The sequence below is a fragment of the Oncorhynchus gorbuscha genome, unplaced genomic scaffold (assembly GCF_021184085.1).
Source record: "Oncorhynchus gorbuscha isolate QuinsamMale2020 ecotype Even-year unplaced genomic scaffold, OgorEven_v1.0 Un_scaffold_995, whole genome shotgun sequence".
Lineage (NCBI taxonomy): Eukaryota > Metazoa > Chordata > Actinopteri > Salmoniformes > Salmonidae > Oncorhynchus > Oncorhynchus gorbuscha.
This window is the reverse complement of record NW_025745730.1, coordinates 70001-88469: the sequence shown is the minus strand read 5'-3', so window position 1 is coordinate 88469 and position 18469 is coordinate 70001. Positions and strand designations below refer to the sequence as shown.

Genomic DNA, 18469 nt, shown 5'->3' with positions numbered 1-18469 from the left:
TGTGTGTGTGTGTGTGTGTGTGTGTGTGTGTGTGTGTGTGTGTGTGTGTGTGTGTGTGTGTGTGTGTGACCCAGTTGTGTCGGGTTGATTAATCCTGCAACAAATACAGTCCTCCTGCACTGGATTGGTATGTAATGATCTGTCATGTCACTGGAGGAGAGGAGAGAGAGAGAGAGAGAGAGAGAGAGAGAGAGAGGAACAGGAGAGTGAGGGACAGAGAAACAGTGAGAGTGTGAAGAGAGAAACAGAGAGAGGAAGAGAGAAACAGAGAGAGGAAGAGAGAAACAGAGAGAGCGGGGAACAGAGAAACAGAGAGTGGGGAACAGAGAAACAGAGAGGAAGAGAAAAACAGAGTGGGGAACAGAGAAACAGAGAGAGTGGGGAACAGAGAAACAGAGAGAGTGGGGAACAGAGAAACAGAGAGAGTGGGGAACAGAGAAACAGAGAGAGTGGGGAACAGAGAAACAGAGAGAGTGGGGAACAGAGAAACAGAGAGAGTGGGGAACAGAGAAACAGAGAGAGTGGGGAACAGAGAAACAGAGAGAGTGGGGAACAGAGAAACAGAGAGAGTGGGGAACAGAGAAACAGAGAGGAAGAGAAAAACAGAGTGGGGAACAGAGAAACAGAGAGAGTGGGGAACAGAGAAACAGAGAGGAAGAGAAAAACAGAGTGGGGAACAGAGAAACAGAGAGAGTGGGGAACAGAGAAACAGAGAGAGTGGGGAACAGAGAAACAGAGAGGAAGAGAAAAACAGAGAGAGGAAGAGAAAAACAGAGAGAGGAAGAGAGAAACAGAGAGAGGAAGAGAGAAACAGAGAGAGGAAGAGAGAAACAGAGAGAGGAAGAGAGAAACAGAGAGAGGAAGAGAGAAACAAAGAGGAAGAGAAAAACAGTGGGGAACAGAGAAACAGAGAGGAAGAGAGAAACAGAGAGAGGAAGAGAGAAACAGAGAGAGGAAGAGAGACACAGAGAGAGGAAGAGAGAAACAGAGAGAGGAAGAGAGAAACAGAGAGGAAGAGAGGAAGAGAGAAACAGAGAGGAAGAGAGAAACAGAGAGGAAGAGAGAAATAGAGAGGAAGAGAGAAACAGGAACAGAGAAACAGAGAGAAGAAGAGAGAAACAAAGAGGAAGAGAAAAACAGTGGGGAACAGAGAAACAGAGAGAGGAAGAGAGAAACAAAGAGGAAGAGAAAAACAGAGAGAGGAAGAGAGAAACAGAGAGAGGAAGAGAGAAACAGAGAGAGGAAGAGAGAAACAGAGAGAGGAAGAGAGAAACAGAGCGGAAGAGAAAAACAGAGAGGAAGAGAGAAACAGAGAGGAAGAGAGAAACAGAGAGAGGAAGAGAGAAACAGAGAGAGGAAGAGAGAAACAGAGAGAGGAAGAGAGAAACAGAGAGAGGAAGAGAAAAACAGAGAAAGGAAGAGAAAAACAGAGAGAGGAAGAGAGAAACAGAGAGAGGAAGAGAGAAACAGAGAGGAAGAGAAAAACAGAGAGAGGAAGAGAGAAACAGAGAGAGGAAGAGAGAAACAGAGAGAGGAAGAGAGAAACAGAGAGAGTAAGAGAGAAACAGAGAGAGGAAGAGAGAAACAGAGAGGAAGAGAAAAACAGAGAGAGGAAGAGAGAAACAGAGAGAGGAAGAGAGAAACAGAGAGAGGAAGAGAGAAACATAGAGAGTGGGGAACAGAGAAACAGAGAGAGTGGGGAACAGAGAAACAGAGAGAGTGGGGAACAGAGAAACAGAGAGGAAGAGAAAAACAGAGTGGGGAACAGAGAAACGGAGAGAGTGGGGAACAGAGAAACAGAGAGAGTGGGGAACAGAGAAACAGAGAGGAAGAGAAAAACAGAGTGGGGAACAGAGAAACAGAGCGAGTGGGGAACAGAGAAACAGAGAGGAAGAGAAAAACAGAGTGGGGAACAGAGAAACAGAGAGGAAGAGAAAAACAGAGTGGGGAACAGAGAAACAGAGCGAGTGGGGAACAGAGAAACAGAGAGAATGAGGAACAGAGAAACAGAGAGAGTGGGGAACGCTAGCCAACGTCTTCTGTATAGAACTCAACTACCCGGTCGCATTCACAGGTTGTATCACTTTTTCACTTCATTTCACTACAGTACAACGGTTTGATTTGTTTGATCGTAGCTAGCTACTTAGCTAGCTACATAGCCGTCTTTGTATCAAAGATAATTGTGTAGTCTAGAGCGATTTTCTAGGTTCGCTAGCCATCTATTGTCGTTCTTTTAACGCAACGTAACGTAAACAACACTGCTAGCTAGCCTGCTAGCCCCCGAATAGCAACACTGCAGAAACTATTACACTCAACGGAACGACTTGATTAGTGTAGTGTCAACAACGCACCCACTGCCAGCTGGCCTACTTCAGCAGTACTGTATCATTTTAATCATTTTAGTCAATAAGATTCTTGCTACGTAGCTTAACTTTCTGAACATTCGAGACGTGTAGTCCACTTGTCATTCCAATCTCCTTTGCATTAGCGTAGCCTCTTCTGTAGCCTGTCAACTATGTGTCTGTTTATCCCTGTTCTCTCCTCTCTGCACAGACCATACAAACGCTCCACACCGCGTGGCCGCGGCCACCCTACTCTGGTGGTCCCAGCGCGCACGACCCACGTGGAGTTCCAGGTCTCCGGTAGCCTCTGGAACTGCCAATCTGCGGTCAACAAGGCAGAGTTCATCTCAGCCTATGCCTCCCTCCAGTCCCTCGACTTCTTGGCACTGACGGAAACATGGATCACCACAGACAACACTGCTACTCCTACTGCTCTCTCTTCGTCCGCCCACGTGTTCTCGCACACCCCGAGAGCGTCTGGTCAGCGGGGTGGTGGCACCGGGATCCTCATCTCTCCCAAGTGGTCATTCTCTCTTTCTCCCCTACCCATCTGTCTATCGCCTCCTTTGAATTCCATGCTGTCACAGTTACTAGCCCTTTCAAGCTTAACATCCTTATCATTTATCGCCCTCCAGGTTCCCTCGGAGAGTTCATCAATGAGCTTGATGCCTTGATAAGCTCCTTTCCTGAGGACGGCTCACCTCTCACAGTTCTGGGCGACTTTAACCTCCCCACGTCTACCTTTGACTCTTTCCTCTCTGCCTCCTTCTTTCCACTCCTCTCCTCTTTTGACCTCACCCTCTCACCTTCCCCCCTACTCACAAGGCAGGCAATACGCTCGACCTCATCTTTACTAGATGCTGTTCTTCCACTAACCTCACTGCAACTCCCCTCCAAGTCTCCGACCACTGCCTTGTATCCTTTTCCCTCTCGCTCTCATCCAACACCTCCCACACTGCCCCTACTCGGATGGTATCGCGCCGTCCCAACCTTCGCTCTCTCTCCCCGCTACTCTCTCCTCTTCCATCCTATCATCTCTTCCCTCCGCTCAAACCTTCTCCCACCTATCTCCTGATTCTGCCTCCTCAACCCTCCTCTCCTCCCTCTCTGCATCCCTTGACTCTCTATGTCCCCTATCCTCCAGGCCGGCTCGGTCCTCCCCTCCCGCTCCGTGGCTCGATGACTCATTGCGAGCTCACAGAACAGGGCTCCGGGCAGCTGAGCGGAAATGGAGGAAAACTCGCCTCCCTGCGGACCTGGCATCCTTTCACTCCCTCCTCTCTACATTTTCCTCCTCTGTCTCTGCTGCTAAAGCCACTTTCTACCATTAAATTCCAAGCATCTGCCTCTAACCCTAGGAAGCTCTTTGCCACCTTCTCCTCCCTCCTGAATCCTCCGCCACCTCCCCCCCCCTCCTCCCTCTCTGCAGATGACTTCGTCAACCATTTTGAAAAGAAGGTCGACGACATCCGATCCCCGTTTGCTAAGTCAAACGACACCTCTGGTTCTGCTCACACTGCCCTACCCTGTGCTCTGACCTCTTTCTCCCTCTCTCTCCAGATGAAATCTCGCGTCTTGTGACGGCCGGCCGCCCAACAACCTGCCCGCTTGACCCTATCCCCTCCTCTCTTCTCCAGACCATTTCCGGAGACCTTCTCCCCTACCTCACCTCGCTCATCAACTCATCCCTGACCGTTGGCTACGTCCCTTCCGTCTTCAAGAGAGCGAGAGTTGCACCCCTTCTGAAAAAACCTACACTCGATCCCTCCGATGTCAACAATTACAGACCAGTATCCCTTCTTTCTTTTCTCTCCAAAACTCTTGAACGTGCCGTCCTTGGCCAGCTCTCCCGCTATCTCTCTCTGAATGACCTTCTTGATCCAAATCAGTCAGGTTTCAAGACTAGTCATTCAACTGAGACTGCACTCCTCTGTATCACGGAGGCGCTCCGCACTGCTAAAGCTAACTCTCTCTCCTCTGCTCTCATCCTTCTAGATCTATCGGCTGCCTTCGATACTGTGAACCATCAGATCCTCCTCTCCACCCTCTCCGAGTTGGGCATCTCCGGCGCGGCCCACGCTTGGATTGCGTCCTACCTGACAGGTCGCTCCTACCAGGTGGCGTGGCGAGAATCTGTCTCCTCACCACGCGCTCTCACCACTGGTGTCCCCCAGGGCTATGTTCTTGGCCCTCTCCTATTCTCGCTATACACCAAGTCACTTGGCTCTGTCATAACCTCACATGGTCTCTCTTATCATTGCTATGCAGACGACACACAATTAATCTTCTCCTTTCCCCCTTCTGATGACCAGGTGGCGAATCGCATCTCTGCATGTCTGGCAGACATATCAGTGTGGATGACGGATCACCACCTCAAGCTGAACCTCGGCAAGACGGAGCTGCTCTTCCTCCCGGGGAAGGACTGCCCGTTCCATGATCTCGCCATCACGGTCGACAACTCCATTGTGTCCTCCTCCCAGAGCGCCAAGAACCTTGGCGTGATCCTGGACAACACCCTGTCGTTCTCAACTAACATCAAGGCGGTGGCCCGTTCCTGTAGGTTCATGCTCTACAACATCCGCAGAGTACGACCCTGCCTCACACAGGAAGCGGCGCAGGTCCTAATCCAGGCACTTGTCATCTCCCGTCTGGATTACTGCAACTCGCTGTTGGCTGGGCTCCCTGCCTGTGCCATTAAACCCCTTCAACTCATCCAGAACGCCGCAGCCCGTCTGGTGTTCAACCTTCCCAAGTTCTCTCACGTCACCCCGCTCCTCCGTTCTCTCCACTGGCTTCCAGTTGAAGCTCGCATCCGCTACAAGACCATGGTGCTTGCCTACGGAGCTGTGAGGGGAACGGCACCTCAGTACCTCCAGGCTCTGATCAGGCCCTACACCCAAACAAGGGCACTGCGTTCATCCACCTCTGGCCTGCTCGCCTCCCTACCACTGAGGAAGTACAGCTCCCGCTCAGCCCAGTCAAAACTGTTCGCTGCCCTGGCCCCCCAATGGTGGAACAAACTCCCTCACGACGCCAGGACAGCGGAGTCAATCACCACCTTCCGGAGACACCCGAAACCCCACCTCTTTAAGGAATACCTAGGATAGGTTAAGTAATCCCTCTCACCCCACCCCCCCTAAGTTTTAGATGCACTATTGTTAAGTGACTGTCCCACTGGATGTCATAAGGTGAATGCACCAATTTGTAAGTCGCTCTGGATAAGAGCGTCTGCTAAATGACTTAAATGTAAATGTAAATGTAAACAGAGAAACAGAGAGGAAGAGAAAAACAGAGTGGGGAACAGAGAAACAGAGAGGAAGAGAAAAACAGAGTGGGGAACAGAGAAACAGAGAGAGTGGGGAACAGAGAAACAGAGTGGAAGAAACAAAGAGATTCACAGAGAAAATAGAAAACTAGAGAGATAAGGAGAGAGTATGGAAACAGAGGGAGAGGGAGAGGGAGAGGGAGAGGGGGGAGAGGGGGAGGGTTGGAGAGGATCACATCTCTTTTCCACTTACATTGACTTGATCAGCACTCTCCTCGCTCCCTCTGTCATCTCGCGGTGATGTCTCCAGCTAGAGTCAATCATAAAAATGAGAAAATCCGTCACTGACAATCATGTCACACACCCATGCAAACAGACAGACACACTCACACAAATGTACAGACACACTTTCTCCTCTGGCAAGACCACTATATAACACCGTGAAGGAGAGGTCAACATCACATATACAAGCCCTGAATAGTTTGAGGGGGTATGTTGTAATGTGCAATCAGATACAGAATCAGGTCAGATCAAGCAGATACATATAGTACATATTAATCTGTGTTCTTTCCATGAGTAAGAACCAAACATAATTGGATGTCAAAATGTCCTCTGTTCACAACTGACATTCACACAGTGAATGTCTCCACACATCTCCACACATCTCCACACATCTCCATTTTCTATGAAAATGGTTGACATCCTGATTCAGTGGTCCTAGATGAAGCCTGATTCAGTGGTCTTAGATCAAATCAAAGTTGATTTGTCACGTGCACCGAATCTACATAAAGTCCTTCATACATGAGTTGTCATGCAGTCAATATTCTGTACTGACCTTGTGTGCAAAGTCAAATGGCATGGACAAATCAATACGAAAATAGATATGTTCTTTCAGCAATGGAACCAAAAGCACAAATACGGTCAGCATGGAATGCTTACAGTGAAATGCTTACTTACAGGCTCTAACCAACAGTGCAAAAAAAGGTATTAGATAAAGCCTGATTCAATGGTCCTAGATCATGCCAGTTTCAGTGGTCCTAGATAAAGCCTGATTCTATGGTTTTAGATAGAGCCTGATTCAGTGGTCCTAGATGAAGCCTGTTTCACTGGTCCTAGATGAAGCCTGATTCAGTGGTCCTAGATAGAGCCTGTTTCACTCGTCCTAGCTGAAGCCTGTTTCAGTGGTCCTAGATGAAGGGACACTGAGAGAATAAAATGTGTTCTCCTGGTGATGAGATTGTCTGTTAATAGAATGACCTGCACTAGAACAGTGGTTCCCAACCACGGGTCCTAGAAGACTCATGAGACCATAAGCTTCCTGGTAAAATGCACATGAGAGGGTACTTCAGGGGTACTCCGGGCAGATCAAAATTCAGTTGTTGGTACAGTAACCGAAAAAGATTTAATACATAATGCTTGGTGACAGATTGGACAGTGAATGGGGCACTGGGGTTAACTGATGATGGCATGCAGAAATCTGCCTGAACATGGCAAGTTGGCAGCACACACAATCATTCCACAATGGCCACAAATCTAGCAACGCTTTCCTCAAATTGATTTCTCTATCTTCTGTTGATGAGTCTCCAGGGATCCATCTCTGTGAGTACACATGCTTTAATTGCCATATTACCCATGGATAACTGGAAGGGGTTCATCTCTGCGTGTATACATGCTTTAATTGCCATATTACCCATGGATAACTGGAAGGGGTTCATCTCTGCGTGTATACATGCTTTAATTACAATATTACCATGGATCACTGGAAGGGGATCATCTCTGCGTGTATACATGCTTTAATTGCCATATTACCCATGGATAACTGGAAGGGGTTCATCTCTGCGTGTATACATGCTTTAATTGCCATATTACCCATGGATAACTGGAAGGGGTTCATCTCTGCATGTATACATGCTTTAATTACAATATTACCATGGATCACTGGAAGTGGATCATCTCTGTGTGTATACATTGTCATGACGTTGCCCTCTTTGGGTACAGCGAGTACCATCCCCCTCTCGCTGTCTCCTACAATTAGGCTGCTGTGGTCAGAGAGGTCGTAAATTCCTGGAGGAGATTATCTCCTCATGGCCACAGTATAGAGACAGAGTGAGTTTTCATAGAGAACAAAGGAATTTCTTCCACCTCACAGAACTTGAGGTCCGAACAACAATTTATGTTCTGGAGAAGGTATAAAAGATCCAGCTACGAACTGGTCCGTTTGGTGCAATTTTGTGGGGCTCATGGGAGACGGTACGGCCACATTACCATTACGCTGTCTATATAATAGCCTCAGATATGAGGTTTACATCTAATTGTTGTATAAGATGAATGAGTGAGGATGATACTGTTTGTAAAATTGTGTAATGTGATTTTGGACTTTTTAATGAAGGAAACTACAATTCCCATTTAACTAAATCAGAGGACCGCCCATGAGCCCAGTTAGGGTTGGGCATCCTGGGACAGGCCCTTTTCTGCAATTCCGAATAAAATCCCACCTTGATAATTTCTCAACAGACCATGTTTCTCTCAATCACGAGAGGACAAAGGTTGCAGACCAGCTTACCTCGATAACAAGAGGGCCAAGGTTTGAGACGATTGCTGAATCTTTTAACCATCCCACGTGGTTAACTCTTAGACTGTCGATACCGACAGAATAAGAACAAGTCTTTGATATTAATTACTAGTCTGCAGCTAGGAATTTGGTATCATTGAACGCGAAGAATGACAACCGCCGAAACATCTATAACTAAATGAATGAATGTCACTCTGAACTATCCATTCTAACCACGAGAGAGAGAGAGAGAGAGAGAGAGAGAGAGAGAGAGAGAGAGAGAGAGAGAGAGAGAGAGAGAGAGAGAGAGAGAGAGACGATCACTCATTTGTTCCCGAATGAGTGAGCGTTCATGTGCAAAGGATTGGCATTTCAATTGTTATAATTATCAACTGTGTGTTGTCTTATTTCAGTCGACCCCCACTTCCTTTTTGTACAACAAGCCGCCATGCCGGTTTAGCCCACTAGGAAAACACTGTTATCATTTCCTTGTAACTATCAATTGTTTGTTTATGCATTTCTGTGAATTACTTAGTTAGTAAATAAATGATTTAAGACAATTGATGTATGGATGACTCATAGTGAAGACGGGGTTCGTGCAGATTACCAACTATTTATGACGTTTGGAATGAGACTAACTTGAGGTAAAATAATTAATTAATTAATTTAGAGGACTAATTGATCAGATATGAAAATATCTGAAAAGGTTTATTAGGAAAATTCTAACTTTTTAATCTGAATATTTTCCTTGGTGTCCCAACTTCGTAGTTAATTACATTTACATGATTAATCAGTTTAATCCCGTAATAATAATTACAGAGAATCTTTGATAAAAACTAAGTCTTTGGTTGATAGTATGACACGACAACATGTTTGAATTACCATATTACCCATGGATCACTGGAAGGGGTTAATTTCTATGTGTATACATGTTTTAATTACCGTATTACCCATGGATCACTGGAAGGGGTTCATCTCTACGTGTATACATGTTTTAATTACCATATTTACCATGGATCACTGGAATGGGTTCATCTCTACATGTATACATGTTTTAATTACAATATTTACCATGGATCACTGGAATGGGTTCATCTCTACGTGTATACATGTTTTAATTACCATATTTACCATGGATCACTGGAAGGGGTTCATCTCTACATGTATACATGTTTTAATTACCATATTTACCATGGATCACTGGAAGGGGTTCATCTCTACATGTATACATGTTTTAATTACCATATTTACCATGGATCACTGGAAGGGGTTCATCTCTACATGTATACATGTTTTAATTACCATATTTACCATGGATCACTGGAAGGGGTTCATCTCTACGTGTATACATGTTTTAATTACCATATTTACCATGGATCACTGGAAGGGGTTCATCTCTACGTGTATACATGTTTTAATTACCATATTTACCATGGATCACTGGAAGGGGTTCATCTCTACGTGTATACATGTTTTAATTACCATATTTACCATGGATCACTGGAAGGGGTTCATCTCTACGTGTATACATGTTTTAATTACCATATTTACCATGGATCACTGGAATGGGTTCATCTCTACGTGTATACATGTTTTAATTACCATATTTACCATGGATCACTGGAAGGGGTTCATCTCTACATGTATACATGTTTTAATTACCATATTTACCATGGATCACTGGAAGGGGTTCATCTCTACATGTATACATGTTTTAATTACCATATTTACCATGGATCACTGGAAGGGGTTCATCTCTACATGTATACATGTTTTAATTACCATATTTACCATGAATCACTGGAAGGGGTTCATCTCTACATGTATACATGTTTTAATTACCATATTTACCATGGATCACTGGAATGGGTTCATCTCTACATGTATACATGTTTTAATTACCATAATACCATGGATCACTGGAAGGGGTTCATCTCTACATGTATACATGTTTTAATTACCATATTTACCATGGATCACTGGAAGTGGACACATTTCAGTGCCTAGCGGCATTCTAATGTACAGCGTCATTATTAAACCAGATATTGACAACCATGTGACTCTCTTTGATATGAAATAACATGTATTACCCAGCCAGCAGGTCTAAAATGACAAATGAACAAAGTCAATGAAACAACAAGCCAAGTGGCTACGGGAGGCAGAGAAGAGAAAATGTGTCTTCGATTGGAAAAGAAGAAATCAAATATGGACCACGCACCATTAGACTCTCTCATATCAGTATTATCGTTATCCAATTAAATAGCTGATTGAACAGGAATCTCATGCTCTTGTCAACCCTCCCTCTGGAATCCTACTCAGCCAACGTTAAAGCAGACACAACTGTCAGTAAGAGTGTCCATGATTGAGTCTTTGAATGAAGAGATTGAGAAAAAACATTCAGTTTTTATTTGTTATTATTGAACATCCAAAACATACAATATACTTGCAGTGAAGCCGCTCAACAACTACATCATACCAGTCATCCAACAGACTCATGTTGATAGATCTCCCACTAGGCCAAAAAACATGAACCCGAACCCCCCAAGATCCCCCCCACAGTTCCCCAATAGCTGTCCCTCAACCATTTGAGACCCCTCCCACAGTTCCCCAATAGCTGTCCCTCAACCATTTGAGACCTCTCCCACAGTTCCCCAATAGCTGTCCCTCAACCATTTGAGACCCCTCCCACAGTTCCCCAATAGCTGTCCCTCAACCATTTGAGACCCCTCCCACAGTTCCCCAATAGCTGTCCCTCAACCATTTGAGACCCCTCCCACAGTTCCCCAATAGCTGTCCCTCAACCATTTGAGACCCCTCCCACAGTTCCCCAATAGCTGTCCCTCAACCATTTGAGACCACTCCCACAGTCCCCCAATAGCTGTCCCTCAACCATTTGAGACCCCTCCCACAGTTCCCCAATAGCTGTCCCTCAACCATTTGAGACCACTCCCACAGTCCCCCTCCAAGTAGAAAAATAAATTATAAAATACAATGAATTCCATTCCCCACCCCCAAGAACCCCCCAATGCACCAACAACCAAGAGAATGAACTAAAGAGAAAAATAAAAAGACAGAAGAAAACAGAAAACAAAAATGCAAAAAATGTATAAATAAACAAAAATAAAATAAAATAATAACAAAGGACATCAAGGACAACTGAAATCATTACAGCAAAGCCAACTGTATATGTTTGTGTGCATGTCTGGCACTATTACATGTATGTGTATGTTCTTCTATGCGTTTATTTGAATGAGAGTGTGTGTATATGCATGTGTACAAACACCTGCACGGCATCAGCCTCAAGCAAACCAACATTAGTTGTAAAAACACTTCCCCTCAGTGTCATTCAAACATACTTTTTATTATGTTGCATTTGGACTTTAAAAAAACTACTTTTATCTTTGACCATCATTCTGTCTCCCGCACAGCAACTCCACTCCCACGCGTCTTCAATTCCACATCCCAAACCTCAGCTTCCCTCAGCCCATCCCATCTATCTCTGCTGGACACCCTCAGCCCATCCCATCTATCTCTGCTGGACACCCTCAGCCCATCCCATCTATCTCTGCTGGACACCCTCAGCCCATCCCATCTATCTCTGCTGGACACCCTCAGCCCATCCCATCTATCTCTGCTGGACACCCTCAGCCCATCCCATCTATCTCTGCTGGCCACCCTCTTTGGGTTTCTATGAAACAAATATCTTTCAACTATGCTGTGATGTTTAACATATCATTTCAATCTTTCTAATCAAATAGAATCGATTCGTATAGAATCAAGATAAATATTTGTACTAAGAGTATTAGTATATTAGTAATTGACTGAACCGGTCTCTCCAGATCTCCTAACAGTACTATTAATAGCGTCCATTTTAGATCAATGCTATGCATTTTCAGCCATTCCTGAACCTGAGACCAGAAACAGGCTACCTGAGGGCAATACCAAAATAAATGGTCTATTGATTCTGTATCCTCACAACAACATCTGCAGAGCTTTGACGATTTTTTGCCCCACATATTCAACATTTTGTTGGTGGAAAGAATTCTATATAATAATTTTAGCTGAAAAGCACGAAGTCTTGAATCTTGCATTGTTTTATATATCAACTCATACACCGTGTACCATGGAATCGGTACATCAAAAATCTCTTCCCAACTATTTTGCAATCTGTATGGAACAGTTCACAACATCCTGGTCCTCAAATGAAACTGGTATACTTTCCCATTTATGCTATGTTTATTCCTCCGCAAGATTTGATCCTTTATATTGGGCAGACAGACAGTTCCCTACCTCTGCTCGCTGCCACCTGCCTCCTCCATTTTTGGGGTAATGCTGTCATCAATTGGTTGTACTCTTGGATTGAGCAGACCTTCCCGTACAATTCTGATAACTCCATGAAGGACATAACTCTACCATTCCAATTTACAAAATCATTTAAGAACAAAATACCATTTTCAAACATCTCTCCCATAAATACAGGCATTTTATCAACCAGTACATTTTATCATCCATAATATTTATTGTAATATTTGTTCTATCTTTTCAGGGGGATGAAATTGAAATTGTAGCCAGCTCTGCAATACTTGTTTGAAAAAGGTAGATACTTTGAAAAAGTATAATTTTAAATTAATCGAAAATGAGACATGGCAATCTGCACAAAGGCAAAAAGGCCATTTGTAAACAATGGATGAGCTTTCTTAGTAATCTACTTGAGAAACATTTAGGGTTCAAGTAAAACATTTGAATAAGTGAAGCTTTTAGAGAGGAGGTTTAGTGCTTTTATATTTAATAATCTCAACCCACCCACCCAATTCCTATTCATTATATAGATAGGCACACTTTATTTTGTCTTGTTTTAGCGTCCCAGATAAAGCAAAATATGTTTTGCTCATATGATTTGAAAAAACGAATCATCAGGAGTAGTCAGCGCCATAAGTAAGTGAGTAAACTGAGATATGACTAAGGAGTTAATCAGGGCGATGTTTCCATAAATAGACAGGTATTTACCTCTCCATGGTTGCAGGATCTTGTCTATTTTTAAGTTTTCTACTGAAATTCAATGATGAGAGCTCATTTATATATTTTGTGATATGAGTACTGAGTCTGTCTACTTCACCATCAGCCCATTTTATAGGTAAACTGCAGGGTAATGTCAAAGTTTTATTTTTTAAAGATCCAATAGGTAATATTGCACACTTATCATAATTAGGTTTTAGTCCATAGAGTACAGAAAAGTTATCTAGATCTTCAATGAGACATTGCAGGGATATAGCTTGCGGATTTAATGTAAAACTTGAGTCATTGGGCATACATGGACACCTTTGTTTTTATGCCTTGGATTTCTAATCCTCTAATGTTGTTAATGGATCTAGCATTTCAATGGCCATAACGAATAGATATGGTGATTATGGACACCCTTGTTTAACTCCTCTTGACAATTCAAAACTCTCTGAGAAGTAGCCGTTATTTATGATTTTACACCTGGGGTTGCTTTCCATTATTTTTTACCCATTTTATAAGAGAATGAGCAAAATTGAAAAAATCCAGGCATTTATAAATAAAATCCAGTCTTACCAAATGCCTTTTCAAATGCCTCTTCAAAATCTGCTATAAATACCAGGCCTGGCTTCTTAGATGTTTCATAATGTTCTATTATTTCTAGTAGTTCTCCTTCTCCCAAATCCAGTCAGCTGATGTTCTGAAAGAGCTGCAAAATCTGGACCCCTACAAATCAGCCGGGCTAGACAATCTGGACCCTTTCTTTCTAAAATGATCTGCTGAAATTGTTGCAACCCCTATTACTAGCCTGTTCAACCTCTCTTTCATGTCATCTGAGATTCCCAAAGATTGGAAAGCAGCTGCGGTCATCCCCCTCTTCAAAGGGGGGACACTCTTGACCCAAACTGTTACAGACCTATATCTATCCTACCCTGTCTTTCTAAGGTCTTCGAAAGCCATGTCAACAAATAGATTACCGACCATTTCGAATCCCACCGCACCTTCTCCGCTATGCAATCTGGTTTCAGAGCTGGTCATGGGTGCACCGCAGCCACGCTCAAGGTCCTAAATGATATCTTACCCGCAAAAGATAAGAAACAATACTGTGCAGCTGTATTCATTGACCTGGCCAAGGCTTTCGACTCTGTCAATCACCACATCCTCATCGACAGACTCAATAGCCTTAGTTTCTCAAATGATTGCTTCACCTGGTTCACCAACTACTTCTCTGATAGAGTTCAGTCTGTCAAATCGGAGGGCCTGTTGTCCGGGCCTCTGGCAGTCTCTATGGGGGTGCCTCAGGGTTCAATTATTGGGCCGACTCTCTTCTCTGTATACATCAATGATGTCGCTCTTGCTGTTGGTGATTCTCTGATCCACCTCTGAGCAGACGACACCATTCTGTATACTTCTGGCCCTTCTTTGGATACTGTGTTAACAACCCTCCAGACGAGCTTCAATGCCATACAACTCTCCTTCCGTGTCCTCCAACTGCTCTTAACCTCTCTGGGATCGTTCGGGACGCTAGTGTCCCACCTCGCCAACAGCCAGTGAAATTGCAGGGCGCCAAATCAAAACAACAGAAATCTCATAATTAAAATTCCTCAACCATACAAGTATTTTACACCATTTTAAAGATACACTTAAGCCTAGGGCTCTATACTGCCCCCGTTGGAGAAAGTGCGTGCCCATAGTAAACTGAAAATATTTTTTCCCAAAATTGCTAATATTGTCATGTTTTGTCATAGATTGTCATGTCTTGTCCCTGTGCTTTCTCTTCTATTCGTTTCCCCCTGCTGGTCTTATTAGGTTCTTTCCCTCTCTCTATCCCTCTCTCTCTCTCTATCGTTCCGTTCCTGCTCCCAGCTGTTCCTCATTCTCCTAACTACCTCGTTTACTCTTTCACACCTGTCCCCTATTTTGCCCTCTGATTAAGTCCCTATTTCTTTCTCTGTTTCCGCTTCTGTCCTTGTCGGATCCTTGTTTGCTGTGCTGTGTTCTTGTTCCGTCCTGTCGTGTTTTTTGCCTTCATCAGATGCTGCGAGTGAGCAGGTGTCTCTGTCAGCTACGGCCTGCGCCTACCCGAAGCGACCTGCAGTCTGTGGCCGCTTCTCCTGTTATTCCCCTCTACAGACTAGAGGATTTCTGTTATTCCCCGTTTGGACATTTCCTGTTAAGGATTCAGGATTTGTCGTTTTCTGTTTGGACTTGAATAAACTCTGTTTCTGTTAAGTCGCTTTTGGGTCCTCACTCACCTGCATAACAAATATATGCATATAAAACTTATTATTGAATAGAAAACACTCTAAAGTTTCTAAAACCTTTTAAATTATGTCTGTATGTAAAGCAGAACTCTCAGGGCAGCCTTTCTCCCAAACTCTCTCTTGTGAAGGGAAAAGTTGGGTCAACTTTGACGTCATGGCCCCCACCCTACCCAGGCAGCTACCGATCCAGGAACAGTCTCTATCTGTTCAGCGCGATGTCTGCTTTCAAATGGTACGTTCATTGTGAGAATCCCACGAGCCCTGCACGTTTGGCGGGCAAAATTGCTCGTGTCCCTCTGAAAATCATGCACTCTATTGCGCGTGGCCGATTTGGAGTACGTCTTTTTCCATGATCCAGCATTTGAAGCCGGTTTGTCTGTTAGCGTTGCTCTTTGTTCTACATGCTAAAAACATCATGAAGCTCGATTTTGCACATCGTTTGACCAGTTTAATCGACATATAATATGTAAATTGGAAGTTTTGATGTGCAAGAGTGCTGGACCAGAAGTCATTTTTGACGCATTTCAACTGAAGCTGTTAGCATATGCTAATACAGGGACACACAACGTGAAACCAAACAATTTATTGGGTAAGTATGACTCCTGATGGAAGAACATCAAAGGTAAGGGAATATTTATGTGGTTATTTGGGGTTTCTGTGGACTCCAAACGTAGAGGAGACATACTGCTAATATCTGAGTGCCGACTCATAGTATAGCCCAGTGAACGATGTCTGTAACGTTAAAAATAAATGTAATACAGCGGTTGCATTAAGAAGAAGTGTATCTTTGTAAATATATGTAGAACATGTATATTTAGTCATGTTTATTGCTTGTTATCTGACGTTATCTGTCGGAGCCATCATCATTTCTCCGGACATTTGAGTAGCATTTTTTTTTTGAAATGTCGTCAACCGAGATTTATGGATATAAATGGCATATTATTGAAAAAAAAAAATGTACTGTGTAACATGTAATATTACTGTCATCTGATGAAGATTTTCAAAAGGTTAGTTAATTATTTATTTTTTAATCCTACTTTTAAATTTTATTTTTTCACAAAATGGCCGCCGCTTGCCTTTTGTTTCGGTGGTGATCTAATATAAATATGTGCTATGTTTTCACCGTAAAACATTTTAGAAATCTGACTTGCTGGGTAGATTAACAAGATGTTTATCTTTCATTTGAGCTATTGGACTTGTTAATGTGTGGAGGTTAAATATTTTTAGGAATATTTTTTCGCATTGTGCGTTATGGTAATGAGTTTGAGCCGTAGTCACGATCCTGGATCCGGGATGGGGAGCTCTTAATCCAACCACAGCTTCTGATTTCAAAAGGCTTTTCGGCGAAAGCAGAACATATCATTATGTTAGGTCAGCAACTAGTCACAGAAAGCATTCAGCCATTTTCCAACCAAAAAGAGGTGTCACATAAAGCAGAAATATAGATAACATTAATCACTGACCTTTGACGATCTTCATCAGATGACACTCCCAGGACTCAATGTTACACAATACATGTATGTTTTGTTCAATCAAGTTCATATGTATATCCAAAAACCTCAGTTTACATTGGCGCCATGTTCAGAAATGCCTCCAAAACATCCGGAGAAATTGCAGAGAGCCACAACAAATAACATAAACACTCATCATAAACTTTAATGAAAGATACATGTTTTACATAGAATTAAAGATAAACTTGTTCTAAATGCAACCGCTGTGTCAGATTTAAAAAAAACTTTACAGCAAAAGCACAATATTCAATAATCTGAGAACAGCATTCAGCCACAAAAGCAAGCCATACAGTTAGCCGCCAAAATGTGGAGTCAACAAAAGTCATAAATAGCATTATATATCTTCACTTACCTTTGCTGATCTTCGTCGGAATACACTCCCAGGACTCCCACTTCCACAAGAAATGTTTGTTTTGTTCGATTACATCCATTTTATGTCCAAATACCTCAGTTTTGTTTGCGTGTTTAGTTCACTATTCCAAAGGCACAATGCACGAGCGCAAAATCCAGAGGAAAAGTCAGTTCCATTACACTTTGTAGAAACATGTCAAATGATGTTTACAATCAATTCTTAGGGTCTTTTTTATAATAAATCTTCAATAATATTCCAACCGGACAATAGCGTATTCATTACAGAGGAAAAAGAAGGAACGGCGGGCCCACTGCACCGCGCAGTAAACAACTGATTGGCCTCAGCCTATTACACTTGTTGAAACAGCTCTTATTCGACACCCTTCCACAATAGAAGCCTCAAACAACTTTATAGAGACTGTTGACATCTGCTGGAAGCCTTGGGAAGTGCAATCTGGCCCCATAGACACAGCATATTGGATAGGCAATCACTTAAATGAAACTACAAACCTCAGATTTCCCACTTCCTGGTTGGATTTGTCTGCTAGACCCTGCTAGGTATTGTCCCCCCTTATCTCAACTTGCTGGTCACCATAGCAGCACCCAACTGTAGCACGCACTCCAGCAGGTATATCGCTCTAGTCACCCCCAAAACCAATTCTTCCTTTGGCCGTCTCTCCTTCCAGTTCTCTGCTTCCAATGACTGGAACGAACTACAAAATCTCTGAAACTGGAAACACTTATCTCCCGCACTAGCTTTTGAAATTACCCTCACTAGCTTTTGAAATTACCAGTCTATTTCTCTATAGCTTTGGAAATGACCAGTTTATTTCTCTCTATGGATGGTGATCTAAATGATTGGACTGTCTCTCAATGGCCTTTTAAATGACATGTCTCAGTCAATGTTTGATAGGCAGTAAGCACATCTCTTACCATCCTGAGGTCCATAAGAGGAGATAAAGGAGAAATGTAAAACTTTTGAAACTGAATAAACTGTCATTAATGTCTACCACAGCCTGGGCTCTGGTAGCTGATTTAATTATTTCGGAAACATTTCTCATACATTGAAACTCATTTTGAACTAATTTCATTCTTATTAGAGCACAAATCAGATATGGTATTTACATTTCAAACCCCAGCAGTCTTTACAGCCAGTCAAACTCATGAACCACACACAGTATTCTCTC

The 18469-nt window shown here is 43.2% G+C and overlaps 1 protein-coding gene across 1 annotated transcript in view; it reads right to left on the bottom strand.

The window, feature by feature from the left end:
* The window catches only part of LOC124019466 (ecto-NOX disulfide-thiol exchanger 2-like), a gene marked incomplete at its 5' end in the record, with an annotated part of 91762 nt that overhangs the window by 25412 nt on the left and 47881 nt on the right, over positions 1 to 18469 (bottom strand). Inside the window, one exon of the mRNA XM_046334812.1 lies at positions 5861 to 5917. Within this exon, the coding sequence (XP_046190768.1) occupies positions 5861 to 5917 (57 nt within the window). The remainder of the gene's footprint in view (positions 1 to 5860; positions 5918 to 18469) is intronic.